Source organism: Salvia splendens, chromosome 2 (genome assembly GCF_004379255.2).
Source record: "Salvia splendens isolate huo1 chromosome 2, SspV2, whole genome shotgun sequence".
NCBI classification, from domain to species: Eukaryota; Viridiplantae; Streptophyta; class Magnoliopsida; order Lamiales; family Lamiaceae; genus Salvia; species Salvia splendens.
The window spans coordinates 38,412,787-38,431,015 of NC_056033.1; the positions used below are offsets into that span (position 1 = coordinate 38,412,787).

The 18,229-nt window shown below is 37.5% G+C and overlaps 2 protein-coding genes and 1 pseudogene across 4 annotated transcripts; 2 read left to right on the forward strand and 1 right to left on the reverse strand.

Moving 5' to 3' along the window:
• Positions 1-411: 411 nt before the first annotated feature.
• LOC121792672 lies at positions 412-3,731 on the reverse strand. Of its 3 annotated transcripts, none has more exons than XM_042190707.1 (3): positions 3,521-3,731; positions 3,090-3,399; positions 412-2,499 (listed from the first exon to the last, which is right to left on the reverse strand). In XM_042190707.1, the coding sequence occupies exons 2-3, from the start codon at positions 3,190-3,192 to the stop codon at positions 905-907; spliced, it is 1,698 nt and encodes a 565-aa protein (XP_042046641.1). In that variant the 5' UTR covers positions 3,193-3,399; positions 3,521-3,731; the 3' UTR covers positions 412-904. The 3 variants fall into 3 exon arrangements, with proteins under 3 accessions (XP_042046641.1, XP_042046643.1, XP_042046642.1); XM_042190709.1 differs by having other exon boundaries at positions 3,090-3,446; XM_042190708.1 differs by having other exon boundaries at positions 3,090-3,731.
• A 900-nt stretch (positions 3,732-4,631) lies between these two features.
• Positions 4,632-10,532, forward strand: LOC121792700 (annotated as a pseudogene).
• A 2,011-nt stretch (positions 10,533-12,543) lies between these two features.
• Positions 12,544-17,664, forward strand: LOC121792668 (WD repeat-containing protein 70-like). The gene is made up of 8 exons (XM_042190703.1): positions 12,544-13,329; positions 14,538-14,750; positions 14,833-15,033; positions 15,831-15,938; positions 16,083-16,220; positions 16,359-16,610; positions 16,798-17,118; positions 17,194-17,664. Exons 1-8 carry the CDS (start codon positions 12,691-12,693, stop codon positions 17,359-17,361), a joined length of 2,040 nt encoding a protein of 679 aa, XP_042046637.1. The 5' UTR covers positions 12,544-12,690; the 3' UTR covers positions 17,362-17,664.
• The last annotated feature ends 565 nt before the right edge of the window (positions 17,665-18,229 follow it).

Genomic DNA, 18,229 nt, shown 5'->3' on the forward strand with positions numbered 1-18,229 from the left:
GTATGTTTCCTTATATTAGTCTCGGTTGTAGTAAAAGCAAGGGCGTGATCTCGACTTTGAAATAATCTAAGTATTTTCTTTTTGTGGAGGAGTAAAGTTCAAGGAAATCAATAGAAAGAATTTTAGAACAGAAACCAAACAGTTAGCCTCTGTAAGTTGAGCAAATTACAAATGCTTTGAAGATGAATTTTCATCGAACTCTGCAATTCGACTCCCAACACCAAGTAATAGCTACTGCCCATGTTTTGGAAAATAACATGCTAACTGATACTCCTACCATCAATAGTAGTGGTAGTAGTAGTAAATTCTTATAGCTACTGCCTAAACCAAATAAAGGAGATTAGTAAAGAACTTAGTAATGAGAGAAGAAAATAAAGTGTAAATCAATAAAACTCAAGTTGCAGTTGGTAATTACGTGCGAAAGTAGAACACCTTTTACTGATGAATTAAATAATACAGCTATAAAGTAAAGTTCATATACCTCAATACAACATGACAACAACAATAAGAGTCAGAGATGTAATCTGACCTTCAGGGTATCTTCTTTCTATATATATGTCTACACAACTAAGGAATATACTACCACTAGTTTACAACATACCAAAACTTCTTCAACTATATGTATTAGAGCAAAAAGATGATGACAACATTGTTTAACTCACCAATGTCACGATGATAACAGGAATTTGACACTAAAGCATAGTCTTCTCCAATTATAATGCTATGAACATGTATTTACATATCTTGTGTGAGAGTTTCGGTGTCAAGTTGTACCTTCTCTTTGCATATCAGCCAATGAAGGTCGCAATCATCAGTCGCCTAATCGGTTTGTGCTCGTTGTTATATACAACAGAATCTCCAATAGTTGTAGAGACAACAAGATTTTGAGAGTCTTGGTTTAAGGCTACCATCTTTCATCTCCAAACCAATTGTTCTTTTCCTTAGGACCAGTGGGACCATCTTCGCCATACAACTCCAACGGCAACTTGCTGAGAATGCTGTTCATAGAATTCCTGAACAAAAGGGGCAATCGTTTGACAATCTTATCCAACTCTGTTTTGGAATCATAGACAATTCTTGGCCCCCATTTCCTCATATATTGTAACCAACAAGGTTCTTTGACTACATCGCCAAGATACTCAGCTGCAACAACTTCATATTGCCTGCTTGAATCAATGAAATAGTCACTGCTAGCAGCATCGTTCCTCACCCCGATCCCGAGTTTTGGATTGCCCTGGATGTAGGTTCCTGGGTGAGGATAACTAGCATGACCATTTCTTGATGAATAAATGATGGCTTTGTTCCCCTCAATAAACTCCAAATCATAAGCATCTACCCATTCACCTCCACTATGCTGGGAAAAGTATATGCTCCACAGCTCCCCAGTGAAATTGCATATCCGAAGAGTGAAGTGCTCCCAGTCACCTACATGACGACCAACCTTGCTGAGGCCAATGCTCATCAACCCAATCTTCAATGTTCCTGGCCCGTTGAAAGGGGCAAAAACCCACATTACAATATCTGTGAAAGTTCCTCCAAACGCTGGTTTAACATGTACATAAAGAACACCACTTTCTATGTTTCCATGCTTAAGTTTCTCCCTCACACCATCACAGGGCAAATCTATCCAATAATGTCCATCGTTTGACCCTCCACTAGGAAGAACGGAACCTTCAGCATCAATGTCCTGCAATGACTCACCCGTACTATACAAGAGTGCTCCATTTTGGAAAAACCATGAGACTGAAGATGGCAGATAGACCTCATTAGGGTGAAAGAAAACAGTAGGTCCGTAATGCTCGACGATTGCATGAATTTGATCCATGTTGGGCATTGCATGTAAATTAGGATCCAAGTTCTTCAAGCATGCAATATCAAGCTCTTCCCCTAAACTACAGTTACTACACAATGCACTGCAATAGAAAGTACCCGTGGATACACCTCGTCCATATATTCCACGATTTAGAGGCCTTGCATTCCAAACAGTAAGAGGGACTTTCAAAAACTTGGAATACGTGCATGCTATCAAGGGACAAGCCTCACATGTATCAGTTAGGTCAGCACGAACACATTTCACCTCATTCGTCTCTGGTTTCTTTGACTTGTTGGTCACCACAAATCCCAACGATTTATAACCCTCTGGCGGCTGTGGTAACCAGAAGTAACCACATCCATCAAAGTTCTCATCTCCTCCATCGTATGAACTCCATACTAATGAATAATCCACAGGATCCACAAGGGCTGGCATGTGGTCAGTCGAATGATCATGTCGACCAGCTGCTTCCCTAGCAACAAGAACAAAGCCTCGCAAAGGTTTTTTATCTGGTTGACAATAGTGACCAAGACAATAGAATCCATCAGGGATTAAAATTGGTTTATAAAAGCTAATGCTTTGTTTCCCATCCGTGGAAGGGTTGGAACACCAAATAAACTCAAAGTTAGTTATCTGGCAAACCTCTAATCCTCCTAATTCAATCCTTGAGGTAGCGAATCCATAACCTGTGTATATTTAAATCTAGTTAGCTCATAGCAAAAGCAAAAACTGAATAGTAAAATCCATCATACCAATGGAATCAAATTGAAGATTACACAAGCACAAAAAGACAAGCATCCAAATAACTTAATACTGTATGATTTCACAAGGAGGAAAATGATTCTTCAATTCCTCAAGAAACAGAGTACCTTAGAGCACATTCTGTATCCACTATTCATCCTGGTCTTAACTCTAAAATACAAACCGTGAAACTAATCAACTATAAAAGAAACTGCACATCGATCATGAACACCAAAACCCTCAAGATTATCAGCTTGATTGTTGTGAGCAAGCTGTAGACATCAGAATTTTAGTTCAGATAACCTAAAAATATCAGAATCAATCTTAGAAATGAAAGACAACAACGAAATACCTCTATCTCTCTCACACACGCACAGAGAAACAAAACAACACATAGTGAAGTTACAATAAAAAAAACACAAATCTCAAAAAAATTACAAAGGAAAACATATAACGATCATGCAACATCTTCTCAAGGTAAAAAAAATCTAACAACTACAAAGGCGAATCGAGCTTGGAGATTGAGATGATGCACCTTGCGGCCATTGTGGAAGGGGTTCGGGCAGAGAGAATAATTCGGGTTCGGGTCGAGTGAAATCGGTGACACTGGTCCATGACAAGCATCTACATCCCAACATCTTAAGCAACCGACATTAATTCAGGATAGCACCAAAAACCACATGAAGAATTATCAGGATTTTGGTGAAAATGTGGAATTGACTCAACGTAAAAAGCGAAATGAATCGTTGATTATTTGGGAATTCTTCTTCATGCGATGTTCGTCTCTGTTTCCTCCTCATAACGATCGTTCCTTCCGAGAATCAAGAATTATTGGTGCTGAGCGACTGTATATGAGCGCAATAAATTGTTGGAACATGAACGGATAAGACCCCTTATCAATGGAAAATAAACATGAAATTCTCAATTTGAAAGAAGAATTGCAGAACAAAAACTAGAAATAAATACCCCTATATTCGCCAAACGGGACAATGGAAAAAATTAAGAATTTGGCCCTTGTGTTGTAGCGCATCGTTGTGGCGATAGAATTTCAGAACCATGAGAAGAAAAAGTGGAGATAGAGGGATGGAGGATTGTGCAGCTCTGGTTGAATAATACGGAAATACATTAGATGTTCACAATCGCTCATTTTAAGTCGGCAAATCATTACAAAACTATCTTTGAGAGGTTTTTACGAGGCTCGAAAAATTTAAGTTATTGAATTTGAAATCATTAGGTCATCAGCTATGACACCTAGTGCACCGCCTAGCCGAGCGCTGGCGCTAGGCAGTCCGCTAGGCGGTCCATTGCAACCGGCCAGCGGATTTCGGAATTAAAAACCGCCGAGCGCTCGGCGGTTTCACGGCGCTAGGCGGTGCGCTAGGCGATCCGCTCGGCGCTATTGCAGCGCTCCGGATCGCCGAGCGCATCGTTTTTTTATGAAACTCATTCTTGGTTGTTTCTCTTTTATAGAGACATCCGTAAATGTTTTATGTTTCACTTTCGATATGTGACAAACTCATTCTTGGTTATTTCTCTTTTATAGAGACATCATTGAATGTTTTATGTTCCACTTTCGATGTGGGACAAACTCATTCTCAGTTGTTTCTCTTTTATAGAGACATCCTTGAATGTTTTATGTTCCACTTTCGATGTGGGACAAACTCATTCTTGGCTATTTCTCTTTTATAGAGACATCCTTGAATGTTTTATATTTCACTTTCGATGTGGGACAAACTCATTAATGAGGATGTTGTAATGTTATTTTAATTTTAATGAAGTGTATTTTTTTAATTAATGTACTTTTTAAAATTTTAATATTATTATTGAATTTTCCTGTATGTGTGTGGTAAATTTAATTCCGTATTTTGTGTGATTGTTAATTATTTGTTTTATATAATTTTGAGTGATGTGACTAGGCTATGGTTAGGCTATGGCCGAGTTATTTGCTTGTTTTGATGATGTGGCAGAGAAATTTTTAATGTTGATGATGTGGCATGGGGAGTTTGTGGGTAGGCTATTGCTAGGCTATTTCAATTGCGGATGGCATAAGGTAAAATCCTGCGCACTCTCCAAGTTTATGTATGCCGTCCCTTGATTATGCATATGCCACTCTCTTGACTTGTTTTCGCTTTGTCGTTTCCTGTATTTTCTTCGATCGGGATGAGTATGTGCTAATATGTGAATTTCTCAAGTGACAGAATGGATGAATTGAAGCCAATGGACGCAGAGCAATTGAGGGAGTACGGCCACCAGATGGTGGATTTCATTGCTGATTACTACAAGAACATCGAGAGCTTCCCCGTTCGTAGTCAAGTTCAGGTATTGGTGTCGTATGCGTTGGAATACACCAGTTTTAAAATTGTGTGGTTGATTTTTCACGTTGAAGTTACTCAATGCTGCCAATTTTAAGTGTCTTGAACTCAACTATAGCAAAGTAATTATCGTAGTGAAATAGTATAAATTTGGTGCGGTCGAGGTTGGTGCTGAATGGATTTCTTGTTGATTGTTGCTTCTTTAGATTATGATGATAAAGTTTGGTTGTTTCTCTGTACAGCCTGGTTATCTGCGTGAGCTTCTGCCAGATTCTGCACCCGTCCGCCCTGAATCACTGCAAGATGTTTTGGATGGTAACTGTTTGAAATTTTTCCTCACTAATATTCTTTGAATACTGGAAATGTAGCGAGAGCTTGATATTTTGTGTCTGAGATTAAAAGTGTAGTATGCAAATGGTTGTAAACTAGAGAAGTTAATCGCAACTGCTAGAAGAATATTGATAGCGGCAGCATTCACCTGTAGTGTTTTCTCTACAGATATTCAGTCAAAAATATTACCAGGAGTGACGCATTGGCAGAGCCCGGAATTCTTCGCATATTTTCCTAGCAATAGCAGTATAGCTGGTTTTCTAGGTGAAATGCTTAGTGCTGGCATAAACATGGTGGGATTTAGTTGGATAACATCTCCTGCTGCAACGGAGCTTGAGATGATAGTTCTGGATTGGCTTGCTAAGGCACTTAAGCTGCCTGATCAATTCCTTTCAACTGGTACTGTCTGAAGTTTGTTCCGAAGTCTCAGCTTCGTTTCTATTCTGTGTTATGATAACATCGATGCGAGAATTTTGGCACCAGGAAATCTAACGGATTTACTCTCTCATAGTTTAGGATGGTGTAAAGAATAAAATTAGTCTTCAGTTGTCAAAGAGGGGAAATCTGAAGTAAGGCATGTTGTAGTATGGTAATGAACAACACATGCAATTGTCTGAAACAACTGAATTACCGCATTTATGAAAACCATAGTTTATGGCTTTTATTAATTGCCTGTTCAACCAAGAGTCCAGTTAAGACTAAAACCTTCAGTTGCTTACTTATTTTGACTGACCAAAATACTGGAATTGGAAGATTAATGTAGTCCATTCTAGTCTGTAGACTATTCTTTGACTCCACGTACTCTTCATCCACGATGAAAAACAAAATCATATGGCTAGTAGTGAGACAGACAGTAGCAATAAGTGTATTCACTTTGCTCGTCGAGTAGCATATGGGCCAATCACATTTCATGGCTCAAACATTTTCCCCCATCAATGTTAAAATATTTTGCTAGTTTAATCAAATTTCTAAGCACTTATTTTACATTCAAAGTTTGTGGCTGAGATACATGTTTCAGGACAAGGTGGTGGAGTGATCCAGGGAACCGCAAGTGAAGCAGTGCTTGTTGTTCTTCTGGCTGCTCGAGACCAAGTAGTGAGAAGGGTTGGGAAAGATGCAACCGGGAGGCTTGTGGTCTATTGTTCTGATCAAACCCACTCCGCGCTACAAAAAGCCTGCAAGATTCACATGTCTTATAGTATCCTAGAACTCAATATTCTTTCGAGTCCTATAGAATATATAAATATATCATGATGCCTTTGTGAATCACTTGATATGTGATTCACATGTTAGCTTCACATGTATCTGTCTATGGTACTAGAAGCTGCAGAACAGTTTGGTAAAGCCTTCAGGATTTCTCTAATAAAGTGTGCAATCTATATCTAAACCATGTTCATTCAGGGTAGCATTTTCTTAATTTTCACAGTTATGGCAATTCGGTTCTAATTTTTGCTCTCTCTGACAGATAGCAGGAATTTACCCAGAAAACTTCCGTCTTTTGAAAACAGATTCTTCCACTGATTATGCTCTTTCTCCTGAATCACTCAGTGAAGCAATCTCTCGGGATATTGCATCTGGTTTAATTCCCTTCTTCTTTTGTGCTACTGTAAGGAAACTATGACAACATAAGCAAATTTCAGTTCCTTCATATATGCCTGCTTAGCAAGTGCTATCACTTTGTTATTTTATTAAGTGCCAAATCTTTTTACTTGACTGAGTTCTTTTGGATGGCTGATTTCGCTTACTGATGCTTATTGTTCTCATATGGTTTTCTTCTTTAATTAATTCAAAGTAAATATAAATGAAGTTATACTAATTATTCAATTCCTGTATACTATCAACTACTATGAATTTTCAAATTCTTAACTAAAATTCTTCAAGGAATTAGATTTATGTCATACATTACACACTCCAAGGACATGATCATAAATGCCACAAGGTTCTGGTACTGTAAAGTATGTAATGTGGTTTATAAGTTCACTTTTTCATTAGCTGATTATGGATGTAAATAATCAAACTAGTTGTTTTCCAATTGACAATGAACTTTTCCATGCTTGACTACCATATGGTTTATCAGAGGTTAAAAATTCCACAAAGTGAACTGAATTTTCCTCGATCTCTGTAGGTTGGAACTACATCATCAACGGCTGTGGATCCTCTGACAGAACTTGGTAAAATTTCCAATGTGAGCTTCTAGAAGAGTTTGTGGAACACATCTAATTTTTTTCATGCATTAACAGACTAGATTTTGGTTTAATCTCGTCACTGCATAATGATTCCTTTAGGCTGTTCAACATGGCCTTGCGTTATTTATCAGCTATTAATTACATTCCCAGAAATCTTATAAAAATCTATAGTTCATCAACTTTTCGCTTACTAAAGAGAAATTCACGCTACTAGTATGTTTGTTACATCACATTTTCTTAAATTTATAAAGCTATTTTGATACACATGTTTGAACACACAGAGTAATTGGCTATGGTTTCATATTGATGCTGCTTATGCTGGAAGTGCTTGTATCTGCCCTGAATTTCGCCACTATATTCATGGCGTGGAAGGAGCCAATTCATTTAACATGAATGCACATAAGTGGTTTGTAACGAACTTTGACTGTTCAGCCCTTTGGGTGAAGGTATGTAATTGAAAATAAAATTATAGGTCTTGATATTCCTTTTAAAAACATTCTATTGAAATACAACAATCTTCTATCTGGATAGAATCATAGAAATGCTGAACAAGAAAAGTTGACAAGTTGGTCATATTTCAATTTCTCAAGCTCTTTACCTGAGGCAATCAGAACTTGTTTTGCTTATGATATTGTAATTCAATCATTTTCTGATTTCTACCTACTCCTTCTGTGATGTTGAAGTAATGATGTCAGCTTATTACTTATCATAATGACTTGCTAATTGTTGTGTAATTAAACAAGATCTTACAAATTGAATACAAAAAGTTTTCATAGATTGGATTGCTCTGCTAATATGCTAGTATGACTTCCTTTTATTCTGATCGGAGCAGTTTATGTCTTTTTCAACCAGGACAGAAGTGCACTAATCCAATCTTTATCAACGAATCCCGAGTTCCTTAAAAACAAAGTGAGTGTATTTCCCTCAATGTTTTTTTTTATATATTATGAGGGTTTTTTTATATATTCTCATTGTTTTTTTTAATCGATAATATGTAGTTAGTTTTGTAGCAATGTTGACACAGACCAGAAGTGCCAGCGTGTGCATGCCTGCGACCTGAGTTGTGTAGCTAGTAAAGTTTATTGATATTTTATAGTAATGTACTATGATAGAAGAAGTGACTTAAAAGTTTGCACCTTTTCAAATCTATGGATTCTTTTCCTTGTCAAATATGTGATCTAATAGTATATGTGGCTATCTATTCAGGCTTCTCAAGACAACAAGGTTGTGGATTACAAAGACTGGCAAATCCCTTTAGGACGCAGGTTCAGGTGAGTTATTGCAGGAGGCCTCTTCCAAAGCATCGAAGTAGCTTGACACTAACATACTCTACAAGTCAGAATACGTCTGTTACTGACTTACAGCTTGTGCTTTTATATTACTACATTTTATAACTTTTAATGGGGGTGGGAAGTTATGGTAGTTTAAATCAATTTTCTTTTGGTTTTAAAATCTAGTTCTCAACTCAAGGTCGAGAGAACATGAGTTAAACTACCTGTAGGAAAAATCATTTATCACTACAAGAGTCAATTAGTAAGAAATGTGGTATAAATCATGCATGATTCTATCAGATACATGTGGTAGTGGTCGATTTTATGTAATGGTCCAAATATGTGGCGTCTTAGAATATCACTTTTGTTGCCCGTAGGTATCAATAAATTTAAGTAGTAGCCATTTCTTTGACACAGTGAGCTAATCTTTCTTGGTGTTTATATGCAGATCTCTGAAATTATGGATGGTATTGAGACTTTATGGGCTGGAAAACTTGCAGGCTTACATAAGAAATCACATTGAACTGGCTAGAAAGTTTGAAGAACTTGTTAACCTTGATTCGAGATTTGAGGTAATGATACAAAGGGGAGTGGTCAATTGCTAACTCACTCTCTAGTTGTTAACTATAATTAATTTAAGACCATAGGATTTTAGAAATCTAGTGGTTTAAAATTTGTCACCTGTAATTTTCGTTTTTATTAATTAAATAAAAAAAAGATTAAAAAAAACTACCAAATTATGGTTTTGGATTAAAATGTCAATATAGTATTTTGAGAATGTCAACGCATTGCTTTAAGAATGACATTCTACATGTAGTATATTGTCATATTTTATATATTATGTTGACATTTGTTGCTTTACAAAAAAATTGAAAATTTTCGAAAAAAATTTCAAATTTTTTCTCGTTAGAATCTTCATTAAATTATCTTTAATTTGATATATGTTGCGTGAAAAAATAATTTAAATCGAGAAAGTTATATGCGTTTTAAAGTCATGTGATATTTTTCAAAATTTAGTTACAACTAATTTATTGTAAATTGACCTTAATACCCTTATTGACGTTTTTTGTTGATCGCATTGATCTATGCCCTTGATTTGAATATCTAAGGGTTATTATTTAATTATAATTAGCAATTAAATATTGAGTTAGTAATATAACACTCTCCATCTCCATGATATGATACAAATCAGTTATCTTGATTAACCACATAAGCAACTATTCCCTTCCCTTGTGTATTTGGTTCTCTCTCCCTTCTCCAGTAATCGAAACAGATAAATCAGTAACAGAACATCACCAGCAATGTTAAAACTGCACAAATTTTCAGGTTGCTGCCCCTCGGAGATTTTCTTTAGTTTGCTTTCGTCTGGTGTCTGATGTAGAGCGTGCTAACCAATTGAACCGTGAGTTACTGGAGGCTGTGAATTCGACTGGGAACCTCTTCATCTCTCACACGGTATGCCTTATAACGCTTGCTTTAGATAGTAAACCATTAATCACTGTCACCGATTTCGTTAGATTAGCATTTGGCACGACTTAGTTATTTTATTTTCCATGATATTTAGGTCCTATCGGATAAGTATGTACTCCGATTTGCTGTGGGGGGCGCCATTGACTGAAGAGAGGCATGTGCTTGAAGCTTGGAAGACATTACAAGAAAAGGCTGCTCTTCTGCTCAGTGAACTCAAAGAGTAAGGGTGTTCTTTAGATTAATTTCTAGTGCAAAGGTGTGCTCATTCTTGATGAATACCATTTTTCATCCATGCATTTGCTTTTCATTCTTCAAGGCATTTATTATTCACACACTACATGCACTATTCGATATACTATCAAATTTGCCACACTTTGTGCTTTCTAAATCCATTGGACTTCTCTAAAAATTATCGTTTCTTCAAGAGTCATTCTGTTACAAACTGATTATGTTAATAAACCTTAGTAAAATAAAATTGACTATTCCAACCCGAAATATATCGAAAAAGGATATAGAAGTATATGATATGTGAATTGTGAAACACTCAATGCTTGTATTTGATGTATCCATAAGCACATTCATGATTCATCTCCAATGCGGATATGGGAAGGAAGATCGGAAATTTGAGTACGAAAGTATTTACTGTCAAGTAAGAGATATTTGTATCTCGGGTTTAGGCCGGATGCGAATAAGGTAGGTTGGAATTTCGAGTACGATTTCTTCAATATCGAGTGAGAGGTATTCGTATCAAATGTTCATGTCATGTGCAGATACGATAAGCAATGCAAGTGAGAGTCGATTGAATTTTCTGATTTGGCTATCCTCAGTATCAACTAATCTACTGAGAGAACCAATGAGTATCTATTGTTACTAAAAAAATATTCAATTCGTCCGCGATGATCTATTTTGACTAAACGTGCGTTTTAAGAAAAGTGATAAATTGGTGAAAAGTGAAAAAATTAGTTGAACAAGACATTATTTTTTAGATATAGGGTTAATAGCTAATGAAATCATGAAGTTCGGTCAATTTAATATAAATTTGAAATTCGAATATTAAACTCATGACATTTTACTTTTCTTTATTGGTTTATTCATGTCCATCTTTTTAACTATATATTCATGGGTTTTTAGCCTATAATTACCCGAACTTTGAGTTTTTTCTTATTTTTCCCCTAAACTTTAAAATTTGAATATAAATGCATGAACTTTTGATGTTTCTTATTTTTCCCCAATATTCAAAATCAAAATACATATGGCAAATTAAAGCTTATGTGGCAATCAAAATTATACTCACATGTTTATATTAACTAATAAAATAATAAATTTAAATTCCAAATTAGTCATCTTTAAGCCCCCCTCTATTTCTTGTCTAGCTCTTTAGGAAGGCTCTGTTGCCGCTGCCGTCATGACAGCACCGTAGATGTTTGCATCTCCATCAGCCGTCTCCTTGCTCAGATCGAAGCTCGCACCTTCATCCTCCGCTCCTGCACGCACTCCTCCTCAAGCTCCCTTTGCAGCTGCCCCTCCACCTTCCAAAACCTCCACAACTTCAGTGGGCCATGAACGCGATCGCCTCCGACGCGCACCCCGACAGCATCTACGGAAACCACCACTCGCCTCACTGCTTGTTCTGCAATGGGGAGGACGATGCGAAGAGGATCGTGAAGAATTCGCTGTGGAAGAGGAAGAATTGAGTGCGGAGGTGGGAGATCTCTTGCCGGATCGAGTCCATTCGCGATTCCTTTTTCGACATTCTTCTTCCAAACAGATCCTCCTCCCTCTGCCAAAGCTTTAGCACTTAGAAGGAGGAAGTGCCCCCAGGCCCAGGCTGCGCGAGATCTCCGCCAGCGGATGGCTCCCCATCACCGCCGTACAAGCTGATCTGTGGCGCTGCTCCTTGTCCACCATCGGAATTCCACCACGTGAGCGTCTTTATCTTCCGCCATTGATGTAATCTTCCACAAAGATGGAGAGGCGGCAGGTTGGAACTTGATACACGAACATCTCCGATGTTTTCCCGACGACGACGGGCAGAGCCTTCACGAAGAACTTGACAAGAAAGAGGGGGATTAAAGATGGCTGATTTGGAATTTAAATTTATTATTTTATTAGTTAATAGAAACACGTGGGTGTAATTTTGATTGCCACATAAGCTTTAATTTGCCACATGTATTTTAATTTTGAATATTGGGGAAAAATTAGAAACATCAAAAGTTTATGCATTTATATTCAAATTTTAAATTTTAGGGAAAAAATAAGAAAAAACTCAAAATTCAGGTATTTATAGGCTAAAAACCCTATATTCAAAATGACGTGTATGCTGAAAATTTTGAAACTTCGTATTTAATATTCTAATTTGATAGTTAAGATACTAAAATGACTAAATTTTGTGATTTAATTGGAGTATTTTTTTAGCCAGAGGTTTAATTTGACCGAACCGGTAGAAATCGAAGTGACTACGCCAATCGGCCATGGCAGCGCGGCGGTGGAGCTTTCGCCTGTAAATTCATCCAAACTCAAAATTAATTCGACTGAATCTTCAATCAAAATTCCCATACTCTGCCAAGATGGACGATGAAGCTGATATCTACGAAGGAGTCAGAGCTCAATTCCCTTTGAGTTTCGGTAAGCAATCGAAATCTCAAACCCCTCTCGAACTCGTCCACAACGCCACCCGTCGGACCACCGGCGCTTCCTCCACATCCACCTCCTCGAATGATAAACCCTCCGCTTCCGCCTTCCCCTCGCTGTCCAGCTCCTCTCAGGACTGGATAAACTCTTTCAGAAACTCAAACCCTAGAAATTCGAGTAGGGATGGCGGTGTGGGTAAATTGGTTGGGCCTCCAAGGCCTCCGGCGGATTTGGATGAGGAAGATGAGATGGCGATTGGTCCGCCTCCTGGGAGCGGTGGCGCAGGAAATGAGGACGAGGAGCCTCGAATTGGGCCGCCTAGACCGCCTCCTAAGAAACCTGAAAATGATGATGATGATGAACCGACAATTGGGCCACCTAGGCCGCCTCCTGGGAAAGCTGAGGATGGTGATGATGATGATGATGGACCGGCGATTGGGCCACCTAGGCCGCCTCCAGGTGCTATAGATTGTGATTCTGATGAAGATGAAGAAGAAGATGCAGATGAAGAAGATGATGGCCCTGGATATCGAATTCCATTGAGCAATGAAATAATCTTGAAGGGGCATACGAAGGTGAAACATTTAGCTGATCTGTTCCCTTGGATTTTACTATTTTCAGTATGCTTTACACTGTCAACTTTTTTTTACTGTGAAATAGCAGCTAGTGTTTATTATCTTTCGCACTACAGTTGTTATATGCGTCTGATGTTATAACGTGGTATGCGTTAATTGCATCACAGTGAGATACCATATGCCTGAATTGGTTAGGGAGATTAAAGAATGGTTATTGTTGGTTGGATTTAAGAAAGTTATAAGTGTTGTATCGTGCATGTATATAAGGTGTCGCAGTTCACAAAAGTAGGCATAGAAATTTGGTGTTGCTGAGAAATTTACAAGACTCTCCTTATCAATTTAAATTCTGTCAAATCTCTCTCTCTCAAACTTAAGTCTGTGCAGACTGAGTGAACCTTCTATGTGTTTCGGTGCTCCAATGAAGTGAAGATACAAATCCTAGTGTCTTCAGTATGTCCAACCAGTCAACCATGAAATACTTAAACATTTTTTCTAGGATAATCATCATCCTCCTGACCATTTTTTTTATGAGTTTGATCTCCCTTAAAGTTTACTAGATTGTGTAGCCGGAACAGAGGCACTTCTTTTTGTGTCTTATGTTCTCCTTGCAGTAGAGTATCTTCGCTTAGATAACCGGATAAGTTCTCATTGGGTCATAATAGGTTTTACTATGAAGTTCCTGTACTCAATCCCCAGGCATCTGTCATATTCCTGGATTGTATGCATATTGGTCACAATGTCATATACTTTTGAGATTGTATATGCTGTCAAGAAGTCCTACCAGATTCGTTTTCATCAGAAATTCTGAACACAGAGTTTTGGTATTCTATTGTAGAGCCACTCACGTTAATATGGAAGGTAGTAGTGGCTTAAATAAGCTTCAAAGCTGAATAAGCAGTCCTATCAGGCATTTCTAAGTTCTCTTCCTTAATATATACTCCTTCCTAAAAAACCATGCGTCCATGTGACTCTTGTATCCTTTTAAATTGCAGCATATGTATTAAGAAAAATGAAAGATATTAGAGTATACCCCTTTGAACCTTTCTTAATTTCAGCAAATTTTGGATATTTGGGTGATTGGTTATGGTTTTAGCTGGATATATGAATGGGATGCCTCTCTGTTCTATGGAATCTCATGTTAGATTGCTAATTTTTTTTTGTCATTGGGATTAAGACTACGAGGGTATCATAACTGAAATTTTTCACAGGTGGTTTCAGCACTTGCAGTGGATCACACTGGATCTCGAGTTCTATCTGGCAGCTATGACTATACTGTTCGCATGTATGATTTTCAAGGCATGAATTCCCATCTTCAGTCATTTAGACAGCTTGAACCATTTGAAGGTCATCAAATTCGTGGGTTGAGTTGGAGCCCTACAGCAGATAGATTTATGTGCGTCACTGGATCAGCCCAGGCTAAGGTGATTCTGAATGACAGTTCACGATATTTGTTTAGGTTATACACATTCTGATCCAACTGATGTTCTTCCTGCTTTGGTGCAGATATATGACCGTGATGGACTTACATTGGGAGAGTTTGTCAAGGGAGACATGTATATCAGGGATCTTAAGAATACTAAAGGCCACATATCTGGGTTGACGTGTGGAGAATGGCATCCTAAGGATAAGCAGACTATCCTAACATCATCTGAGGATGGTTCACTGCGAATATGGGATGTAAATGACTTCAAAAGTCAAAAACAGGTAACTGCTTTAACCTTTCTGGTTGCTCACTCATTTGTTGGAGAGATTTGACTAGCACCTGAGGGTTGTTTGGAAGAATTGAGTGCAATGTACATAAAAGGCTGTGAAATCATGTTTGACACTTTCCGCCCATCACAATTCTTCAAACCTTCGGAAACTCTAGTCATGAATCCATTCAAAGACTCATCCAAAACTGATTACATGTACTGTGTATAGTATATACATATATAATAGAAACATAAAACTATATATGTCGTCAACCTTGAGAATACATTGTGCAGCTGCATCATTGTACCATCTATTCCCAAGCAAATTTCACTCTCATTATGGTTGGTTGGTTCTAATTATTAGTGTATCTCTGAAGAAAAAGCTAATTATGGCATAAATAATCAATTCATACACCATCTGAAAATCGTTTTCTGGTTTTTCAGAAGTTACTAATATTTGTTCAAATTATTCATGAGTTTAATGGGTTTCTTATTTTATGTTTTCCTACTTTCTTGGTTGAGTGGAGAGAGCCAGGGAAATGGCCACTATAGAGTTGTAAGTTAAGATAGAAGTGATATACTCTTATGTGATTGGAATTTTACTTACTCATAGAAATACAGTATTGGTTTCTTGAAAGAGAACATTCCATGACTGAATGGTTTCTTCATTCAGTCATTAAGTCTGTGTCTATTCTTTACTCATTTCCTAATGTTAACAATATTTCATGGTATGGTTGAAAACCTCCATCCATGATTTGTATATATGTACCTATTATGATAATTTTCTCATGCTTGTCTCTTAATTATTAGGTTATCAAACCCAAGCTTTCTATGCCTGGACGCATTCCTGTAACAACATGTGCCTGGGATTGTGAAGGTAAACGGATTGCAGGTGGTATTGGCGATGGTTCCTTGCAGGTAGGTTTTGATTGGTGTGCTGAGCTCTTCATTATACTATATGACTTCATCTTGTCTGTCAACTATAATTATACTAGGATAATGCTTTCTGGCTTGCCTTAATTACATTTAAACAATTACCAATTTCTGTGCCATGCTCTACAGATATGGAACATCAAATCTGGATGGGTAAGCAGGCCAGACATACACGTTGGAGATTGCCACACAGATGATATTACATCCCTCAAGTTTTCGAGTGATGGATTAATCCTTTTGTCAAGAAGCTTTGATGGTACACTCAAGGTATTCTAGATGCTATGAGGAAATCTACCAATTTCTTTGTTTTTTAATTCTTGTAGGAATGATGAAGTACTCCTATGGAGCCTGTTATTTTAAGGGTTGACCTAATATAGTTCTATCCATACCTGCCATGTGTACCAGGTCTGGGATTTGCGTCAAATGAAGAAGGCTCTTCATGTTTTTGATGATCTTCCGAACAATTATGCTCAGACAAATGTTGCATTCAGCCCCGATGAAGAACTCTTCTTGACTGGAACATCAGTTGAAAAGAATAACACAACAGGAGGTATGCTATGTTTGTACGACAGATCAAAAATGGAATTGGTGTCAAGAGTTGGAATATCTTCAACATATAGCGTTGTTCAATGTGCGTGGCATCCAAGGATAAACCAGGTAATTTAACTGTGCTTTATATTCAGAGAATCATACCTTGTGAATACTCAGATTTGAGAATCCAAAAACCTTCATGCATCATATTATTTACAGAAAGATTCCAGCCATTGAATATGCCTTAACCTGAAACTTTTAGGCTGTATGCACTAATCCGTCCGCATTTAATCTCTGATCTCAAACCCTGCAGATCTTCGCAACAGTAGGGGACAGACATGAAGGAGGAACCCACATACTATACGATCCGACCATCAGCGAGAGGGGAGCACTCGTGTGCGTTGCACGTGCACCACGGAAGAAGTCTCTCGATGATTTTCAGGCACAACCCGTCATTCACAATCCGCACGCGCTGCCATTATTCAGAGATCAGCCTAGCCGTAAACGTCAGCGCGAGAAAACACTGAAGGACCCACTCAAGTCCCACAAGCCGGAGCTACCCATGACGGGGCCAGGCCATGGTGGAAGAGTTGGTTCGACAACAGGAAGCATGCTGACACAGTACCTTCTTAAGGTAATGTGGCTTTTACTCATTCTCAAACAATGCTTTGAGAGACCAAGTACTCACATGTTTCACATTCTGTTACAGCAAGGGGGTATGATTAAGGAAACATGGATGGATGAAGATCCCAGAGAAGCAATCCTCAAGTATGCTGATGTTGCTGTCAAAGATCCTAAATATATCGCGCCAGCGTACGCTCAGACTCAGCCGGAAACAGTCTTCGCCAAGTCCGATTCAGAGGATGATGAGAAATAAGTGGTGATGATGGTTGTTATGTCTCAATTCTGAACATTTGAAGGGCGAAATCTTGTTATGGCCCTATATGTGGTGTTTTACTGTAGATGTTACTATAGTTGTACGTAGTACTATTTGATTTGTAGCAACTGCCTAGCCAATGGTCCTTTAATGAGCATTCAGACATGATAGATTCTGTTTTGGATATTATAGGGAAATATTAACGTGATAGGGTAACTTGGTGTATTTCTTTTTGAGATGTCCAGACCAAGTGAGATATTTTCTCTTTTTTTTGGCAATAACCGAATCTCTTCTTTCTTCTAATTTTTTTCTCTTTTGCCCGATTTTATTGCTATTTTTTTATTTCTCTTTTGCCCTATTTTATATACTCTTTTATTTTTTCATACTCTCTCTTTATCTCTTTTATTTGCTATATACTTATTTCCCTTCATTCTAATAAAAATATCTCGTACAACAAAATTAAATGCGTGATAAAAGTATTTCAAATGAAGATTATTCTTTAATCTTTTATGCCAAAGTATGTCAAGAGTACTACTTTTCTTTATTACTTTGGGGAGAAGGTAGTTGCATAATTTACAGGATTACAAAATATTTAATCTTTATCTATATTGGTCAAAATATTTGAAGTTTATACCAAAAGTTTTATTTTGTTATAGTATCGGTTTGAGTGTCGTTAAATTTGAGTGTCGTTAAATTTTTACCTACGCAACGACAAATATGAAACAATGATAAACTTTTTGTAGTAATATAAAATAATTATAGAACTTTTTGTATCACTATATAATAAAAAATTATTTATACTATGTATAATAAGGAGCTAATAATATCCGAATAAAAAAACATTACTCCTATTAGTTAGAGTATAATT

Coding starts and splice junctions, on each gene's coding strand:
- LOC121792672 (XM_042190707.1), bottom strand. CDS start 3,192: ATGTTGGGATGTAGATGCTTGTCATGGACCAGTGTCACCGATTTCACT. Junction 2,500..3,089: donor CCTTCCACAATGGCCGCAAG/GTGCATCATCTC, acceptor AAATATACACAG/GTTATGGATTCGCTACCTCA.
- LOC121792668 (XM_042190703.1), top strand. CDS start 12,691: ATGGACGATGAAGCTGATATCTACGAAGGAGTCAGAGCTCAATTCCCT. Junction 14,751..14,832: donor CTGGATCAGCCCAGGCTAAG/GTGATTCTGAAT, acceptor GCTTTGGTGCAG/ATATATGACCGTGATGGACT. Junction 16,221..16,358: donor GCTTTGATGGTACACTCAAG/GTATTCTAGATG, acceptor CATGTGTACCAG/GTCTGGGATTTGCGTCAAAT.